The sequence below is a fragment of the Ammospiza caudacuta genome, chromosome 2, assembly GCF_027887145.1.
Source record: "Ammospiza caudacuta isolate bAmmCau1 chromosome 2, bAmmCau1.pri, whole genome shotgun sequence".
Classification (NCBI taxonomy): domain Eukaryota; kingdom Metazoa; phylum Chordata; class Aves; order Passeriformes; family Passerellidae; genus Ammospiza; species Ammospiza caudacuta.
The window spans coordinates 47,089,380-47,107,902 of record NC_080594.1 but is presented as its reverse complement, the minus strand read 5'-3'; the positions used below and the strand labels follow the sequence as shown (position 1 = coordinate 47,107,902).

The window sequence follows — 18,523 nt, the reverse complement described above, 5'->3', positions numbered from 1 at the left end:
GACTAAGAAATTAAATACATGGTAGGGATTAATTTCAAATGGAAGTTCAAAGCCAGAGCCAAGAGTCCAGATCCTCAACTGAGATTTACTAGGGAACAACATACGGACAGAGGATGATTTATGTCCTGCAATCTGTAAAAGCAGAAAATACTTATTTTTCGCCTTGTAAGGAGAAGTTATTTTACCAAATGTTTCCAAGTTATGTAACTGCATGCAGCAAATACAATTACTGGAGAAAATGACAGGCATTAGTCAATTCCCAAATTACAAAGCACAGCTATGGCATTAACACCTGGTGCGCATGAGTTGGAAGAAAAAAGTGATGTAAACTCACTGCTTAATTTTGAGTATCGACAGAAATTGAAGTAGTAGTCAAACTACTTAAATCTACCATCAGTGACTGCATATCAAGTGTTTTGCTTAAGAATTCAGCATGAAATTCCCAAAGACAGCAGCTGAGCAGTAACATAACCCTCCCACCTACATACTTCCAGGGCATTTTGTTTAAGGAGATCTAGATACTGATGAAAATATACTTTACACTTTCTTTCTGGTAGGAAGAGAGTGCTAACTTGCTGTGTCACAGAGAAACTAAAAAAAGGGCTTAGCAAGTGGTATTACAAGGTTGAATTAGGAATACTGAAAGAAAGGAGACCCCTTTGAGAAACACTCCAAAAATGAGGCTAGCAAATAAATTGTTTCACTTGCTTAATATGAAGTCCCTGGCACTTTTATAAATTATTCCCACAGATTTGCTAAAATCTGCAAGTAATGCTGCTTTTCATGACTTCCGACCCCAGTAAACCCATCTGCAGAGGGACATACTTACACCAAGTTATATAAGCCCAGGAGACCCATTCCTCTAAAGTCTGTTTTAGGATCGTCACCTTGGAAACCAATTTCACACCACTGCTTCGAAATGCGAGCTTTCAGCGGTGAATTCGGCTTCAAGCATTTCCACAACTAGGAAGATTACAGGTAAAACATAATGAAGTTTCCACACAGTGGAGCTTTTTCTTTTCTTTTTTTAATTTTTTTTCTCTTTTTAAACCAAGCTAAGTTCTGATCACTGAACAGTATCCCAGCATTTCTATCCCAGCAACCCAAACACAAAATCAAATGGAGTTCCTCTGGATGAGTGTCTGTGGGGGGAAATCCCAAACTGCTCTGAAGTATTGCAGACATTTCAGCCCTACAAGGCCTTTCTGCCCTTATCACAGCTGCTCTAACAAGACCTGTTTTGCTTATGCTTTGTTCATCAAGGTGGTGTCTACCTCCATAAGCACAGAGACAGGAATGGGCTGGAATTTGGTTGTAAATCACTGACAGTGCAGCAGAGCAGCTTTGAGTTCCTAACGTTCTGCAGCAATTTTTTCTCTTTTCTCTTTTTCATTTTTTTTGCAAGTCTCTGGAAAGGTTATAAATCAAGAGAGTTGGCTACCATGGTGTTGAACAGCAAATTGGAGAACATTAAAAAAAAAATCCATACCAGGATAGCATGTGTACCATCATATTTAACTAAGGGAAGAATCATTCATTGATCTCACATAAAGAAATGTCCGAAGTGATTTAACAAGCCAGATCATCAGCTGGAATAAATCCCTTTAACTGCACTGGTCCAGCAACTTTAGTGCCTAAATATCATGTTGCTATGCACCTAAAAGCAGCCTCAATTGACATATGACAAATGCATACCTTTATGCACACCTCATGTGCCATATCACAAACTCACCCTTTTTGAAGTGTATTAAGAAATCAGAATTTAGAATAAGAAAGTGTATTAATCACCAGTCATGAATTGGTGAGCACATCCGCAAGAAAATCACTCAGACAAAGCCTACCCAAGGGAAAGAGTTGTGTGCACATTTCCCAAATAAAAACAGAAATTGTTTTAATTTTAGCAACTGCATTTAAAATTAAGTGCCCTGGGAAGGTTAAAATCTTAATGATTTCACTTTGTAACGACTGTATAAAGCATCATTGTTTAAACCAATGTTCATCCATCAACAGTAAATACAGTATTAATCATTAGTACAATCACATTAAGTTAATCTTTCTCTCATTCATTAAGTGCTCTCCTGGTAAACATGAATAAATGATAGCCATTAGGAACCCGAATTACCCATTGCAGAGATCACTTAGCAGAGTATCTAGAAGGAATGAAAACCAACCAGACTATTCTTACACAGCGAGGATTATAAAATGAATTAAACCCTTGGACATATTTCCATTTGGCATTTGCAAAAGTAGAACATCTGCTGTAAACAAGTGCTAATACTTAGGTGAAACTGATACTTTTTTCAACATTTTGACTTTGCATAATGTCGCATAAACTGCACTGTTTAATCTCTCCTCAGACAAATGCTTAGTTCCATTCTGCTTTTATGCTTGTGTAATTATGTTTTTCAAGCACTTACATGACTACACATCATTGCTGACATGATTCTCAGGCTGGATGGTGGGGAGAGGCTACAGCCAGCTCCTTGGTCCTTCTCACCTATGATCCCAGACCCTACTTGCTCTCTGGGCAACGTAGATTCTTGTATTTAGGGTATTTATAGATGCTCTCCTGGAGCCAAAAGCCCTCTTTAATCTGCAGTGAGGTGCCTGGTATTTTCAGCAGCCAACACTGTAGGCTGCCACCTGGATCTCTCACCTGCAAGACACAGGCTTCCTCAATGGGTAAATCTGTGTGTCTCTTTAGTTAAAACTCACTCTACTCCCATAAATTTGTGCATTTGGATACACAGGAGCAGGACTTGAACAGGAGAAGTCCTTCTGCCCAAGTCTACCTGATGGTTAGAACACTCCTTCAGGGCAGCTCTGGATTTGGAGCACTCCTGGGTGAGACTCCCACCTCCCATCAGCAGGCAAACCTTAAAGGCAGCTTTCCAGACACCAACAGGAACCCTGACCATCTGAGGCATTTTTAGAAGTAGTTACTTGCATCTGACAGTGCTTGTATAATATGCCTACTGGGATTTTTGGAAGACCAAGTAATTATGGTAAAATTTCCAGAAGCTCTCACTGTAACTTGTGCAAAGGCTTGCACTGCAAGCTACAGCATGGAAGACATCTTCACCATCATCTGGTATTGTTAAAGTCTTCAGTATTTTTTGTCATAAATTGAAAAAGAAAACCCCCCACAACCAAACAGGTAGTATGTTTTTATAAGAACTCTGAAAATTCTCTAGGAAGTCATTTTGCTTATAGCCAAAAAGCTCACTATCACTTATTCTGTTTCTTGGCATTTCTCTGAAGTGTCCTGCAATAGCTATGGTTAAAGCAGGATCAGGACCAGGGCTTGCTATTAGGCTGTTTTCCAGACTTTTATTCTTTCCTCAATTTCTTTCTAATATAAGAACTCTCTAGCTCTTTCTCTGCTTATGGCTTCAAGACAGAGAAATTGCTTTTATTATCTGCTCCAGTGCAAGGCTTTCCTGAAAGCATGAAGGAAGTAAAAACCAATTGTTATGGTTTTCCTGACTCTCCATGTATCATTGAAAGAATAGTGTCATTTTGTTTTCACTTGAAAATACATTTGGTAACTATAAATGTGTAAGTCATCAACTCCCACTCTTCCATTCCACACAATAAAAAATAGATGTTTGCCATTGGTATACACAGACATTGCCCTGCAAAAATACATTAAATTGAAGAAATAAATTTGTAATTTGGTTAATAGAGAAAAATACCTTCTTGTGTTGGAGAAAGGTGTACTGAAGGAGGACATAAAACTACTTTTCCAGAGCTCACTGCAGATAACAGCTCTGTGCTCTAAGACCTGTGTTATCCAGCGCCTAGATATAGTCCAGCCAAGGGAAATGCATTTATCAGCCAGGGAGTGAGCTGTTTGCTTGGCAGGTCTTACACCCAGACCAGATTATAAGGCTGTGTAGTCTTATCTTAAAACAGGTACATGATGGAGGAAGGTGAGAACAGCTCTCAGTGTTCCAAAGAGGCTTATGAAGCAGGCTTGGGAGCTGACATGAATAAAGGACGCCCCCCAAGCACCTCTTGAGTGCCTACCTTCAGCAGCATTTCCTCGTGCTGTGGATTCTCCGAATCGTACGGCTCTCGGCGCAGCTTCTCCACCTCTGCAATGAGGTTTCTGTAGCCCACAATCTGCAGCAGGCATGCCTGGAGAGACACTCCCAACCTGAGGGTGGGGAGAGCAACATATTCCACCTCAGTCAGGTATAGCCATGAAACAGCAATGCCGTGTATGCACACAGCTGATACTCATGACTAGTGTTACATCCGTTAATTGGCAGTCTAACACTTCAGTTGCAACAGGACAATTTCCAAGAGATCAATATGACATTGATAATACAAGGCATTGTGAAGGGCACAGTCTCATCTAGTCCCTTCCTTAGATGATAATATTTGGGATTTTTTTAAAACCGTGAACAGTGATTTTTCACACTGAAATCACATTATAACTATACACAGCAGCATTGAATGCCTATAACAAGCACATTACTGTATCTTTCTCTTCATTCCAATGACAGCTTTTCAAACAATTTCCTGGGATCAGAGATGAGAACTTGAAAAAGGCTGAGGGGGGAAAGAAAACTCAGCAAAAAGCTAAAAATAATTGTTTTGCTTCTGTGCCACTAAAGCTAGCATAAAGAAGCCAAAAGCCTGAAGTAATACAGTTTCAAAGATCTGCCTCCAGGCAGATTTGGCTTTTGTCTCATGTTAAGAATCATCATAATAGTTCTCTTTTCATTTTAATGCAGATTTTTGTGTTTCCTTTTTACATTTTCTGATGCATCATCAAAAAAAACAAACCCAACACACATGAAATAACTACCCTCAAAAAACTCTAAACCAAACTTATAAAAAACCCACCAGAAAACTCTTCACCAAACAACAGCTTTACATTAAGAATTTATAATACAAAATCTAAGCCATGCAGTATGCAACTGCCATACTCATAGAAATATTTGCTTATATATGGCAATAAGCCCTTTAATAGTGTGTAAAATTACAGGAACACCTGGTATGAATTTGGAGGGCAAGCTAAGTGCACCCTTACTCCTCTGTGGAACACAGGCTGCACTGATATTAAGCTGCATATTCCTTGCCTGTTGTGCTTGATACACTGAAACATTTTGTTTATTCTGTAATACTCTCAAATTTTCTGAACATAAGGATTTTCACTGCTTATCTTTTGAGGCAGATCCTGTTTGTCTAAATTGATGTCCCTCTATGGCAAGGTGACCTGCCTAGGATGAGGGAAAGGATGAGGATGTTTTGTACCTGAACTTTACTAAGGCCTTTGACACCTCAGCATTCTGCTGGAGCTGGCTGCTTGTGGTTTGGGTGGGTGCACTGTCCACTGGGTAAAAATCTGTCTGAGGGTGGTAGGGAATGCAGTTGCATCCAGCTGGGGGCTGGTCACTAGTGGCATTCCCCAGGGATCAGTCTGGGACCAGTTCTATTTAATATCTTTATTAATAATCTGGATCAAGTGCACTCTCAGTCAGTTCATAGCTGATACCAGGTTGGACAGAATGTTGATCCGGTGGAGGGCAGGAAGGCTCTGCAGGGGAATCTGGGCTGGCTGAATCCATGGACCAAGGCCAATTGTATGAGATTCAGCAAGGCAAAGCACTGGGCCTCCCATTACAAGAGAGACATTGAGGGGCTGGAGCGTGTCCAGGGAAGGGCAGCGGAGCTGGGGAAGGGTCTGGAGCACAAGTGCTGTGAGGGGCAGCTGAGGGAGCTGGGGGTGTTCAGCCTGGAGAGAAGGAGGCTCAGGGGTACCTCAGCACTCTCTACAACTCCCTAACAGGATGGTGTAGCCAGATGGGTGTTGGTCTCTTCTCCCAGGTAACAAGTGATAGGACAAGAGCAAATGGCCTCAGGTTGCCCCAGAAAAAGTTAAAATTGGATATTGGGGAGAATTTCCTTCACCAAAATGTCAAGCCCTGAAACAGCCTGAAGGAAAGTAAGGAAAGTAGTAGAGTCACCATCCCTGGGGGTATCTAAAAAACATGTACATCTTTCAGATGTTTGTGGCACTTATGGAAATGGATTAGTGGTGCATTTGGCACTGCTGGGTTAACTGTTGGACTTCAGAATTTTAAACCTTTTCTAACCTAAATGATTCTACAGTTAATCTACAGAATCAGAGACATCAGCATTAGTCCATTTTTCATGCTGCAATTTTATCCCATTTGAAGCTATAACCCTTTCAGACAGAAAAGCCTCCACGGTATTTTCCATCCCTTGTTGTTTCTTTTTTGGGGGTTTTTTGGCTTTTTCTTTTTTTTTTTTTTTTTTTTTTTAACATGCTTCACTAGCTATAGCCTCCAATTTTACAGAAAGGCTGCATTTCAAAGAAAGCTGAAAAGCCTGACAGACTGTGAAATGCTGTAGAGTATCACTAAATCACAGCCATAATGTTTTTAACTTCTTTATAGCCTCAGTTTAGAGCAGCAGAACATAGGCTATGGCAAAGCAGAGCAATTTTATATTTAAAAAAAATACATGTTTTTAAGATATAAGGTACACGACACATTCAAAGTAAACCATCTTTGCACTTTATATAAAGGCAGTCAAAAGTTCCACACAATGTTATTTGGTAAGGGGGTGGGGGTCAAATTAGGTTCCCCCCTTTCCTTTTCATTAATGCTTTGTTATTCTTGCCAAACACAGGATGTGGGTGAGGTGCTGATGTCCCACATCCTCTCCTTGTCATCCTGGTACTGGCTGTGGCTGTTCTCAGAGCCCAGGAGCAATGTACCTGGGCTTGCACTCCCACTGTACTCAGCTCCAGGTGCTCCACCAGATGGAGGCAAGACCAAAACTGGAGTAGGGGAACTAGATCATCGTTAATTCCCTCCCAACCCAAGCCTTTCTGTGATTCTATGTCTGCTTCCATAGTTTGTGTAGACTGCATGTCACCACCAGGTTATTCAACCTGCTCGCTCCTACTGTTATATACACACACTTATCTGAGAGGCATTGATAAAGGAAAATTACTGTGGGATGCCTTCTCCTCTTTAGATCACAGCAGCCCACAGCCTTCAAGAACAGCCAGTGCAAGCACCCCTGTGATGCTAATTCAGCTCTGCAAAGATGCCACATTAACAAAAATGACTGCATACAGATTTGCAGAAACACATACACTATGACACGTCCCCTTGTCCTTACCCCAGGAAATGTCAAGTCTCTGCTATCCAACACAAGGCCAGAGATTCTAAACAAGATTGTTTGGATTACAGGTGTTTTAGGTTCAAGAGAAGGCAAGGCATTGGATTTTTCTTAATCATGTCTAAAAAAGCAGCTGACCTGCTTTTGCTCAAATTTCTGTTGAAAACATCAGTATAAAATAAATGGCTGCATGTAAAACTTCAGTGCAGATGTCTGAAGTTTAGCAGAAATATTATTAATTTAATATAAGGACCAATTTAGTGGCAGAGTGTGTATCTACGTATGTGACCTCATCTTGCACATTTCAGGCCCACATTCCTCACTGCTTTAAGAAGATATTTTACCAAATGGGAAGGAGAGCAAGGAGAAAAGGGGATGAGAGACTCAAATGCAGTAAAATATTGAAAGCAAATATTCTAGTCTAAAGACAAGCATTTATCCTGTGCTAAGCATATGAACACCAATTGGATCAAAAAAAAGATAATTCAGGTGTTTTTTTTGCTTGGGTTATTTTTTTCCTCTGTGCGGTATTTTTAAAAATATTTTCATAGATTCACAGAATGGTTTGGGTTGGAAGTTTGTCTAGTCTTGTCTTAAAGTTTGTCTAGTCCTAACCCCACTGCCATGGCCAGGGACACCTTCCACTAGATCAGGCTTTTCAGAGCCCCACTTAACCTGGCCTTAAACACCCCCAAGGATGGGTCATCCAAAACTTCTCTGGGCAACCTGTTCCAGTGCCTCACCACCCTCACTGTAAAGAATTTCCTCCTGACATCTAATCTAAGCCTACTCTCTTTCAATTTGAATCCATTCCCTCTTGTCCTGTCACTGCATGCTCTCCAGCTCTCTTGTAGGGTCTCTTACAGATCCTTAAAAATGTAACCTAATGTTCAGGGTCCTGATTTCAAGCAAGGAGAAGTCATTTGCATGACTGCTCTCTCTCTCTTCTGAAGGAGAACGTTTCTCCAGAGGCCAAAGGCATGCCATGAGGGGAATCAAAAGGTGATCTCTCGTGTTATACAAAATAATAATTAATTTCTTGTTTTCTTCTGAAATCATTCTGCCCAAGGGCCCAACACTGAGAAGTGAGCACTTGGATCACCCTGATTGCTAAACATTGCAGTTCCTGATGTCCACAATCCAAGCTCTGAGCTGTGCACATTTACATCCTGCAGTTTTTCCTCAGACATCACCTTCTCTAATTTCTGAGTTTTTATTTTTGAATTTCAGCAGACAGCATGCTGTGTAACACAAGAGTACCAGGGCTGTGATGCCCTCCTCAGATGGCAGCCTCTCAGAAAGGCCTCACATCCACTTGAAGCAGCTGGTCTTTCATCACCCTCCCTTTGAAGAGCATGTGGGCTGGGTCAGGACACACCCCGGAAAAGCTCTGTGCTCACATCCAGAAAAAATTCACAGGGCTTCCCACCTATGAGAATGAGGGGTTCTCTTTGTTTTGCTTCTCGTATTTTCTTCCTTTATTTAATGGTTAGGTCACAATTTTTTCAACTCTTGGGGCTGCGGTCACCATCACAAGAGCTGTCTCTCAAGCTAGAGAGAGGCAGTGTATTCTATTTCCTTTATGATCAGTGGAGCCTCATTTTCAGACCACCCAGTTACTGCCCTTTTTAATGGGGAGTGGGCTGGGAGGGAGATTCCTATAATGAGACAAAATAAATTATAATTTTTCAACTTAGCTTTTGGGTTTTGTTGTTGCAGCAAGACCTTGGGACCACCTTACCTGTTGATGCTGCTGACCAATTAAAGAAAAGCAGCTAACAATTTATGGATGCCCATTTTTAACTATGTATACCAACTTCAAGCTTGGGAAGAGGAGTGAACCTCAGACAGATCACCTGGATAATACAGCTCTCAACTTTCCTCCTACTGATTCCTGACCTAGATATCTTGTGCCTTAAGCACAACAAGGTAAGGCAACCATAAATGTGTTATCATCACCTACTCTTGAAATACACACTTGTAAATTTAATGGTTGGTAGTCAAACTCTTCTTACAAAAGTAAATATTAGTTGCATTACTAAAAATTCTGTTTGGATAATTAAAGGCAGTTTTAAAATGCAAACCAGCATACATCTGTATCAGCTAAAACAAGATGGTTTCCTCCCACTCAAAAGGCAGCATTGAGCCTTTCTAAGAAGCCATCACTGTCCCTGCCAGGACCTGTGGTTTGGTGGTGTTTTATCCCTGGGGAAGTGACCCCCATAAATCCATGCATCAACAAGAAACTAAGACAGAATCAGGTAGATAAAAGACTTGCTTATTAAGTAACCATAAAAAATAATTCATTTTTACATAGTTTTTTGACAGCAAAACTAAAATTAGAATTTTATGCTGAGAGACAGAATTCATTTTCAACTTCTGGACCACAATAACTATAGAGAACAAGTTCTCCATGGACCCAAGAACTGAGGAAAACCCACTTGCTCTATAAGGAAACTATGAACTTACTGTGGATTTACATCGGGATTAATCCTTTTCAGCTCCATGATGTCATCTATCGTCTTTTCAATAGCATCAGGGTGAACATTTACTGATGTTTGGAGCCGCTAAAAAGAGGATTTAAACACGTATTAATTCCTACAGAACCTATTACTCAACAAGTTAACAGTGGTAAATTTGATGCCTGAAAGCTTCTGCATTAAGAGCCCAGAAGACCCAACTCAACCCCTGTATATATCTTTCCAAATAATTGAACCCTTCTGACTCATTTCAGAGCCCTTGCCCTGTAAGAACTCGAGTCCCCTCGCCCTTGTAGTCAGTTCATCACATTTCTGTGGTGGCTGTCAGTGAGGATGATCAAAGACCTCAGAGCAGACCAAGAAGCAGCTTCAGACCATCCACCTAATTACACTGGAATTGACAGCCTTCATTTAACATTCCCTCTCCCAACATGCTGCAGTAACACAGCGAAATTTCTTCCTTTTCTGTCATATATAATTGCTATTTGTAGAAATGCCCCCAGAAGTTCAGTATTCAAAAACCAACGTGCCATCTGAAAATTTAAGGGGTTGAATTTTCTTGTGCTTTGTCTCAAAACTTCACAATTGCTTAAATGCAAGTTTTAAAATAAGATTTTGCCTTTCTGTTTGTGCTAGAAATACATTTAGAACCACTATGCTGAACTAAGAGTTAAATTACTTCATTTTTGTTAATGGTGAGGCAAGGTTTTCAATATTACTGACTCTTGTGACAGAAATGTAAAGGCTGAAGGATGTTATTTAACATACACACAAATGCCTTAGGGAACAACTCAGGTTAGCACAACCACTGGTACAGTACATGGATAAAGTGAAAGAGGCTTTTCTCCGTCAATGTATTTAAAAGGAAAAGAGAGAACAAAGCTGGGAAAGTTGCTTTCCAGACAAAAACCCCTGACTTTTCTAAATTTGCAAGCAACTGACTGCAGATTACAGATATTCTAAGACAGTATGAGGAATCAAACAAAGAACCCCTAAATTACAACACTTCACTCTCATGACCTGCACCATGGCAATTGTTCCCTTGATTCCATCATTGCCACAGTGGGCCCATCTCTGGAATACAGGATACTCTGCCCAACTTTGCAAGATCAACTCCTTTTGCAGACACAAGACCCCTTCAGTGGAAAATGTAAAATCATATCAAACCTTAAAGTGACTTTTTGGGGTGAGCAAACACCAGACTGAACAAAACAACAGCACAAGACATCATAGAAAAGGTGAGTAATGAGATCTTACACTCACCTTACTTTTTGAACCTTTCAGGGATGCCTCTGTAAGGGAAGTATTCAAAAGCATCATGTCAGACAAGCATGTTTACATTGAATAAATTTAATAACTTATTTCTAGTAACAATATACAATTTTGAGCATATGCAGAAGGCTACAAAGGCATGCAGAACTAAGTATATTGCAGTTACCTATTTTCATGGTTCTGGCAGCTCCAGGTTTGGTGTTGTAACAGATCCTTTGCAATTCACATTGACCTGTTAGTTTCCTGACCACCAACTTCAGGCAGCGCCACAAGCATTTGCAGTAGAAGTACAGGCATACCTGGACAAACATCCTGGCAAAAGAAGAAGCTTGAAAATAAGAGTCTGGAGCAGAGTTTGTTTCAACATGTTCACCACCCAAACAGAAAGTACTTCCTCACCCCAAATTCCCATTGCCTAAGGGCACCTTCACAGCAAAAGCAGCAATCAATCATACTACAAACATTTATGCCAGTAAATATTAAATTGGGCTTTTTAGTATTAGCCAACAAAATACCCTCCACAAAAAGCACCACAGCTAGAAGCACTGAATAAGGAAATTCCAGAGTCTTAAAAGGGTACTTGTGGAAAACTCTTTGTCCTCTCAACATAAAAGGCTGTATAGTTCCTATTAACAGTTTGGGGAAACAGGGCTACATGAGAAGGGAGTACAGCTCACCCTGATATAATGGATGCTGAGAATCCAGGAATTCATCACACCCTAGCTTAGTTTTGCCTCAGCAACAACCTGCTCCAAGCAGAATGCTTGGTTATCCTGACAAACTTGACATCCTGACAGCATTCATGTCATGTCCCTAAGAAGGAAAACTAAGGCAATCAAAGCTTCTCCCCTTGCAGAAGAAAAGGTGTTTAAGAACTTTTTGATTCTTATAATACAGACTTTGGTCTTGAGGACTGCCAGTTCTTCCCAAGACCAGCTGCTACATAGCAGTGATGCCACACAATTCCTCAAAGTACAGAACTGACAGTAAGCCAAGAAAGCCCTTATGTAGCTACTGCAACTAGTTTTGAGTCCCAGCAACAGAAGAAAGACTTTGAAAAACTGGGTGTATCTCAGTGAAGATGGTAGGGTTGGAGCACAAACCCTGTGAAGAGAGGCTGGGAGAGCTGGGCTCGTTCCACCTGAAGCAAAGATTCAGGGAGATCTAACAGCAGCCCCCAGCATTTATGGGAAGAGTTGAAGGAAACAGAGCTGGGCTCTCAACAATCCTGCAGGGCCAGTAGACAACGGACAACAGCTCTAAGTTGAAACACAAGAGAATCAGCCTTGCAAGGAGAAGCTTTTCCCCTCAAGGACAGTCAGGTAGTGGCACAGGTTGTCCAGAGAGGCTGTGCAGTCTCCTTTGTCAGATTTTTAATCCTTGACTGGAAGAAGCCCTGAGCAGCCCAGTCTGACCTCAGTGCTAGCCCTGCTGTGAGAGGGAGGCTGAACTGGAGACCTGCTAAGGTCCCTCCCAGGCTCAGCTGGGATCCTACAAAAGCCTGAAAAAGGCTGCATACATGAAAACCACTCCATTTTAAACTTGGTTAGCATTACACCTGCTACCAAAGTCTACATATGGCTACCACAATTACATAACACACCCCAAACCCATATTTTAATGGGAAACAACTTATTTGGAAATAATTTATCTTTCTTGTTTCTATGGCTATGATGGCACAGATCCTGCCACATCACCCAACTATCTGTCAACCTCCTGGGATGAAGAGGATGGATCCACCACATGGATCCACCCCCAGCCCCTGGGTTCAGAAACACATCTCATAAAAGACAAATTGCAAAGAACTAGCAGTAGGAACATTGCCATTTGGACATGGTCCTTGGCTACAGGTGGCTCTGCTAGAACAGGGGGATGGATTATATGGCATCTACAGGTGTCTTCCTATCTCAAACTCTCTGTGATCATATTCTGTGATTACATTATATGAAAACATCAATACAACTTTGATATGCGAGCTTGCCAATAAATATTCACAAACAATTTGGTCCACTATGGTCTAAGTCTGTGTGTATGCATATTCATCATTAGCCCATTATTTTCTGTAGTTGATGCTTTCAAAGGACAGTTATTTCTTAGGAGACTCTATTATGCTTTTCAATAGACTGCAGTGATTATTTCAAAACACTGAATTCCAGATACTCAAATCAGTTATAAATATGCATGTGTATGTATATAAAGCTTGAAGAGCTCCATCACTTCCTAAAAACTTCCTGAAGGGCATGCTGTAGAAGGATGTTCAAGGAAGGGAAGATGAATTAAGATGTGTTAAGGTCCACACAGGAGCTTAATCTGCTTTATGTTGGTTTAAGCTTTGAAGGGGGATTAAGCTATGGGAACTAAAGACATTTTATGTCTAAATGGAAAGCATCCACACAAGTATTTAAAATGCTTTAAAAGCATCCACTTTATCTTTAGACTTTCAGTTGATTCACTTAGTACTCCCAAATGCCTGTATGCAGAAAACCTCCTTGGTTTTATTTAACAGGAAGCCTCTATTTTAGAAACAAATTGACACCAATTGATTTGATTCCTCCAAAGAATGAGGAATCAGTCCCATTATGGAACCAAGTTTTAGACAAGAAAGAAGTTTCAGGAGCTGACATCAAAGTATTTGGGTACTCCCTCATTCCTGACTCAAGATATGTCAGCACACACTACTGTGAGGAGTTAATTTGTGCTTCACAGCAGGTTATCACCTTCAGTATTAAGAACATCACCAGGTAGCAGGAGGCAAGGCCATGACCAGGCAAGCAGCCATTCTTTAAGTTTCCAACAGTCAGAAGTAGAATAACAGAATCAACACAGAATGATCTGGGCTGGAAGGGATCTCAAAGGTCATCTTGCTCCAAGTCCCCCTTCCATGGGCAAGGACACCTTCCACAAGACCAAGAAGAGGAATTCAAATATAACCTACAGCCATCCTTAGTTTCATCAGCACAACTCAGCTCTGTAGTCGGGCTAAAAGCACAGGAAAACACCAAACTGGAAGGCTGAATATGGTAAAACAGAGTCCTGAATTTTCATCATGTATTTGTAGTAGAAATTAGAGTTGCTTTCTTTTGGTCTGCTTTGTTTCCAAATGTTAGGTCTCTTTTAGAGCAAAAAAATACAGAAAGATCATTTATATGGAAGATGGAAAGACTCATTTAACTTCATGTTAACAGTTCATGTAAGATTTCCTTCTCATGAGCAAGATAGCTCCTGTAAAATACAGATGTGCTTTAAGAAAGTTCATGCCTATACTTTGTTGCCTTCAATGCTAAAACATGACAATGCAATTCATGAAAAATGTTTTGTGTACTATATTGTGGATAATTGAATACTGTGTGCTGTGATGAGTTTGGGGACTTAAAGGAGGGAAAGTATCAGTGCATTTGAATTACATATTTTTGCCTTAGGCTCAATGACAGATCTGCAAATCAAAGGAAAAACTGCAAGTGGGATAGAGCTGTGACCACATAATTGCAACCACTTTCTCCACCAAAGTTCTGCTTTAGCTGTGGTTTGCACAAAGACTAATAAAAATGCATCTACTAAAACCAAGACAATACAGCACACAAACACTACCTCTGTGATTCACTAAAATATACTTAGCAGCTATTACTAATAAACCAAACACACACTAATTTTGACTAGGTAGCTTATATAGAAGAAAGTCAACCTTTGTGGGTACCTTCAGTTTCTTATCACTCATCCATCTCAAGTTTACAATAGTTGAAACCTTCCATTTGTAACATGAAAGACATAAAAAGTATCACAAGCTGTTTATAAAAGGGAATTTTGCTTGCAGAAATCCTGTAATAAAGGCACACTAGTGATTATGCAAGGCAGATTTTATGTTAGCCCCTATGCACTGTAAAACAAAACACAGCATACAATGAACATGAACCCCCCAAAGGCACAGCCATGTGCTTTGACTGTGGCACAGTGGCATTAATTTCTGGCTTGTTTTAGAGCTAAATTCCAAACCTCTTCTCCACTCAATATCCTCTGTGCTCTGTTATTTTTTTGTTGGGTTTTTTTTCTTTAGTTTGTTATTCTTTGTTCGTTTTGTGGTTTTTTTTCCCCCACCTGCTTGCCTTTGCAGGTTTCTCAGCACAGAAAATAGTTCATGTGGTCATGTACAGCATTATTTCAGATCCTCAGAGGAGAGGTCTAAGAACAGAAGTATGACAGAAATGAAGGTGTTCCTCAGGGACTCACACTCTATTCTTTCCTATTTCAATCCAATCAATCAGTTCCTTTCCCCTCCTGTATTCCAAGCAGCTGTATAGACCTGCATATTTGTGTTTATACATGCATTAAAACAGTTCATATGAACATTTACTCAAGCAAAATAAAGAAAAAACTGCATAATAAGATGTCAAATCAACATTCAGTTTCCTTGCCAAGGATGGTGCATGACAAAACCAATCACCCAATCTCTATCAGCAATAATGGGGCTCAAGAGATTCTGGAGTGCTCTCTTCCATGACAAAGAAGACAAAGAAAGGGGTTTCTGCAATTTCTCACATCTTTGCAAGACAGGGGGAAATGCAGAGCCAAAGCCAGCACAAAGTAAGAGTACTGCTGCAGCAGAGACAGTGCTTCTATTTTCCACAGCACGTGCTGCTCTGCCTGGGGAATGAAAGCACATGGCAGCAACCAGCCAAGAGCACTGAGCACGTTGCTTCACACCCCAGCACTGCAAATGGAAAGATTTAAGTGGTTTTCAACAAGGGATTTCCAGGTTTGCTCTCGACTAGCGCAGCTGATGCTGGGACAGTGCGATTACAATGGCAAATGCAATGGTTATTAGAATTTACATCTCTCTCCAATGACAGTATGACATCACATTTTCATGAAATCTGGCTTTTTATTTAAAGGTGACAACCTCTAGGAGATAAGCACAGCCTTCTCCATGACAAAATGTCAGAAGCAAAATTATGCAAAACTTTCCAAAGTTGCCTAATATTTCTGTGAAGCTCCTTCCTGTGTAATCTGTTCAGCTAAATATCAAGATGTATGTCTGCTGCAACATGAAGTACTTCCTGAAGGGAAGTAGAGATTAATTACTGTGCATGAAACTAATGAAAGTGTTTATTCCCTCCTTCAGTAATTTCAGAATCTCAGTATTTTCAGAGCTAGTAACAAACATAGGTATTCTGGGTAATATAAAAGCTTCATCTAGATACTAAATGCTACTTACTGGACTTAAACCTGGGGGAAAGCAAGCAAACTGCTGAAACAAGGAAAAAGACAAACCAAACCAAACCAAACCAAAACCAAAGAAAACCACACAAACAAACAAAAAACCCAAACAAGCCAAAATGCCCCAGCCCCACCAAAAAAAAACCCAAACACAAAACAAATCCAAAACCTAAAACCCTAGATCCAAATCTAAAACAAAAAAACCCCTCATCCTCTCCCCCAAAGCAATTGTTTAAAATAATGAAATAAAAGTCACTGAGCATACTTACACATCATTTTCTTTTCTGTCTGTTGTGTCTTAGGTCCTATGGATTCTGAAGATTTTTACACAACTATTTCTTCCTGAAGAACATACTAATCTCAGATAAGAGTGCATTACATATCAGTATTTCCTTTCTGAGAATTCTAATTACTGTTTGTGAAGTCAAGGACACACTAGTCATGGCTGATCAGCTGTCCAATGGGCGAGTAAGCAAGTGATACAACCCTGGTAGGAGCTCATTAACTTGACTATCTTTGGTTTATGTGCATAGTTTACAGTGTGTATACAAGCTCAACCAAGAAGTGAGGTACCAATCACCATTTCTGCCATAGGCAGACTGGCTACTACCTCCTTTAAAACACAAGAAATTGCTTTCATTCTGTGCCTTTGCAGACATGACAACTGAAATCCACCTCATCTCCCCATGTAGACATAGGAGCAACTCACTGTGGCAGCTAGGGAAGACATATGAATAGTTTTTAACAGCAGCTTTCCACACATTCACTGCTCTTGCTGTTTGCTGATTTGATTTTCATTTTATCTGATGACTCCAGTACACTAAAATCTGCTAGAGCTTACAGTTTGCTTTGCAGTAGAGCAAGAGATGTAAGATTTCTAGGATTTACTGAAAAAAACCTGTCTACTACAGTTGGTTCTCCAAGTTGCTATTATTTCAGATGTTTAAGATAAATTACAGTCAAAGTAGAAGTGTTGCTGACAGACTTCTCAGAGTGCCAAAATGAGAAAGCCCTGGAAGATTAAGTATTTAACTGAGAAGTAGTTTTATTTTTTCATAAGTAATATTTCAGATGTCAGAAATTATTCATATCAGACAAGCTGAAAAAGAAAAGACCAACTGTTTTCATTAAGACATTGCCTTGAACTGGAAATATGAACATAAGAGTCTAAATTCAGAGATTTAGGGTTACTCCAGCTACTGGACTGTTTAATAGACAGACTCTTTCTCCAACCAAGTTGTGTGGGAGTGATGATCCACTACCGGTAGAAAGGCTCTGTGGAGGGCTCTGGACAGGCTGGATCACAGGGCCAGGGCCAATTGCATGAGGTCTAACAAAGCGAAGTTCCAGGTCCTGCACTGGGGCCACAACAGCCCCAGGCAGTGCTGCAGGCTGGGGGCAGTGCCTGGGAAGCTGCCTGGTGGAAAAGGACCTGGGGGTGCTGGCAAACAGCAGCTGAACATGATCCAGGGTGTGCCCAGGTGGCCCAGAAGGCCGATGGCATCCTGCCCTGGCTCAGCCAGGTGTGGCCAGCTGGAGCAGGGCAGGGACCGTCCCCCTGTACCCAGCACTGCTGAGGCCACAGCTCCAATCCTGTGCTCAGTTCTGGGCCCCTCAGTGCCAGAGAGACATTGAGGGGCTGGAGCGTGTCCAGGGAAGGGCAGCGGAGCTGGGGAAGGGTCTGGAGCACAAGTGCTGTGAGGGGCAGCTGAGGGAGCTGGGGGTGTTCAGCCTGGAGAAAAGGAGGCTCAGGGGGCCCTCAGCACTCTCTGCAGCTGCCTGAAGGGAGGTTGCAGCCAGGTCGAGGTAATTCTCTTCTCCCAGCACAAGAGAAAACAGCTTCATTTTGTGCCAGGAAAGGTTTAGATTGAAAATCATTAAAAATTTCTTCACTAAAATAATTGTCAAACATTGAAACAGGCTTCCCAGGGACGTGGTGAAATCGCCATCCCTGGAGATACTAAAAGGAAACATAGATGTGGCATTCAAGTGACATGGTTTAGTGGTACACGGTACTATGCTGAGCTAATGCTTGGGTTGAATGATCTTAAAAGGCTCTAAGAAATTCTATTATTCTAAAGAAATGGAACAGGTTTTTCAGAGAGGCTTCAGAATCTCCATCCTTACAGGCGCTCAAAATGTGTCTGGATGCAGTCCTGAGCAACCTGTTATAGGTGACCCTACTCTGAGCAGTGGGAAAGGACTTGATTTCCTGAGCTGTCTTTCAACCTCACTAAACAACAAGCTGGATTTGAAATCCACTCTTCAAAGTCCCCCTTGGGTCTCCAGGTGAGTATCTGCTGCATGAAGTTGCTAGAGGTAAAATACTGTCACCACTTAGAAAGCAAAGTCAAGATTATCACAACTTCAGAGATGAAAGCCCTGTTCCTCTTGAT

General features: G+C 41.0%; 1 protein-coding gene across 3 annotated transcripts in view; it reads right to left on the bottom strand.

Moving 5' to 3' along the window:
• The window catches only part of ELMOD1 (ELMO domain containing 1), a 43,522-nt gene that overhangs the window by 7,071 nt on the left and 17,928 nt on the right, over positions 1 to 18,523 (bottom strand). For all 3 annotated transcript variants that reach the window (XM_058825283.1, XM_058825284.1, XM_058825285.1), the window contains exons 3-7: positions 11,083 to 11,228; positions 10,908 to 10,936; positions 9,634 to 9,731; positions 4,030 to 4,159; positions 830 to 963 (exon numbers count right to left, since the gene is read on the bottom strand). In XM_058825283.1, coding sequence (XP_058681266.1) covers positions 830 to 963; positions 4,030 to 4,159; positions 9,634 to 9,731; positions 10,908 to 10,936; positions 11,083 to 11,228 — 537 coding nt within the window. The remainder of the gene's footprint in view (positions 1 to 829; positions 964 to 4,029; positions 4,160 to 9,633; positions 9,732 to 10,907; positions 10,937 to 11,082; positions 11,229 to 18,523) is intronic.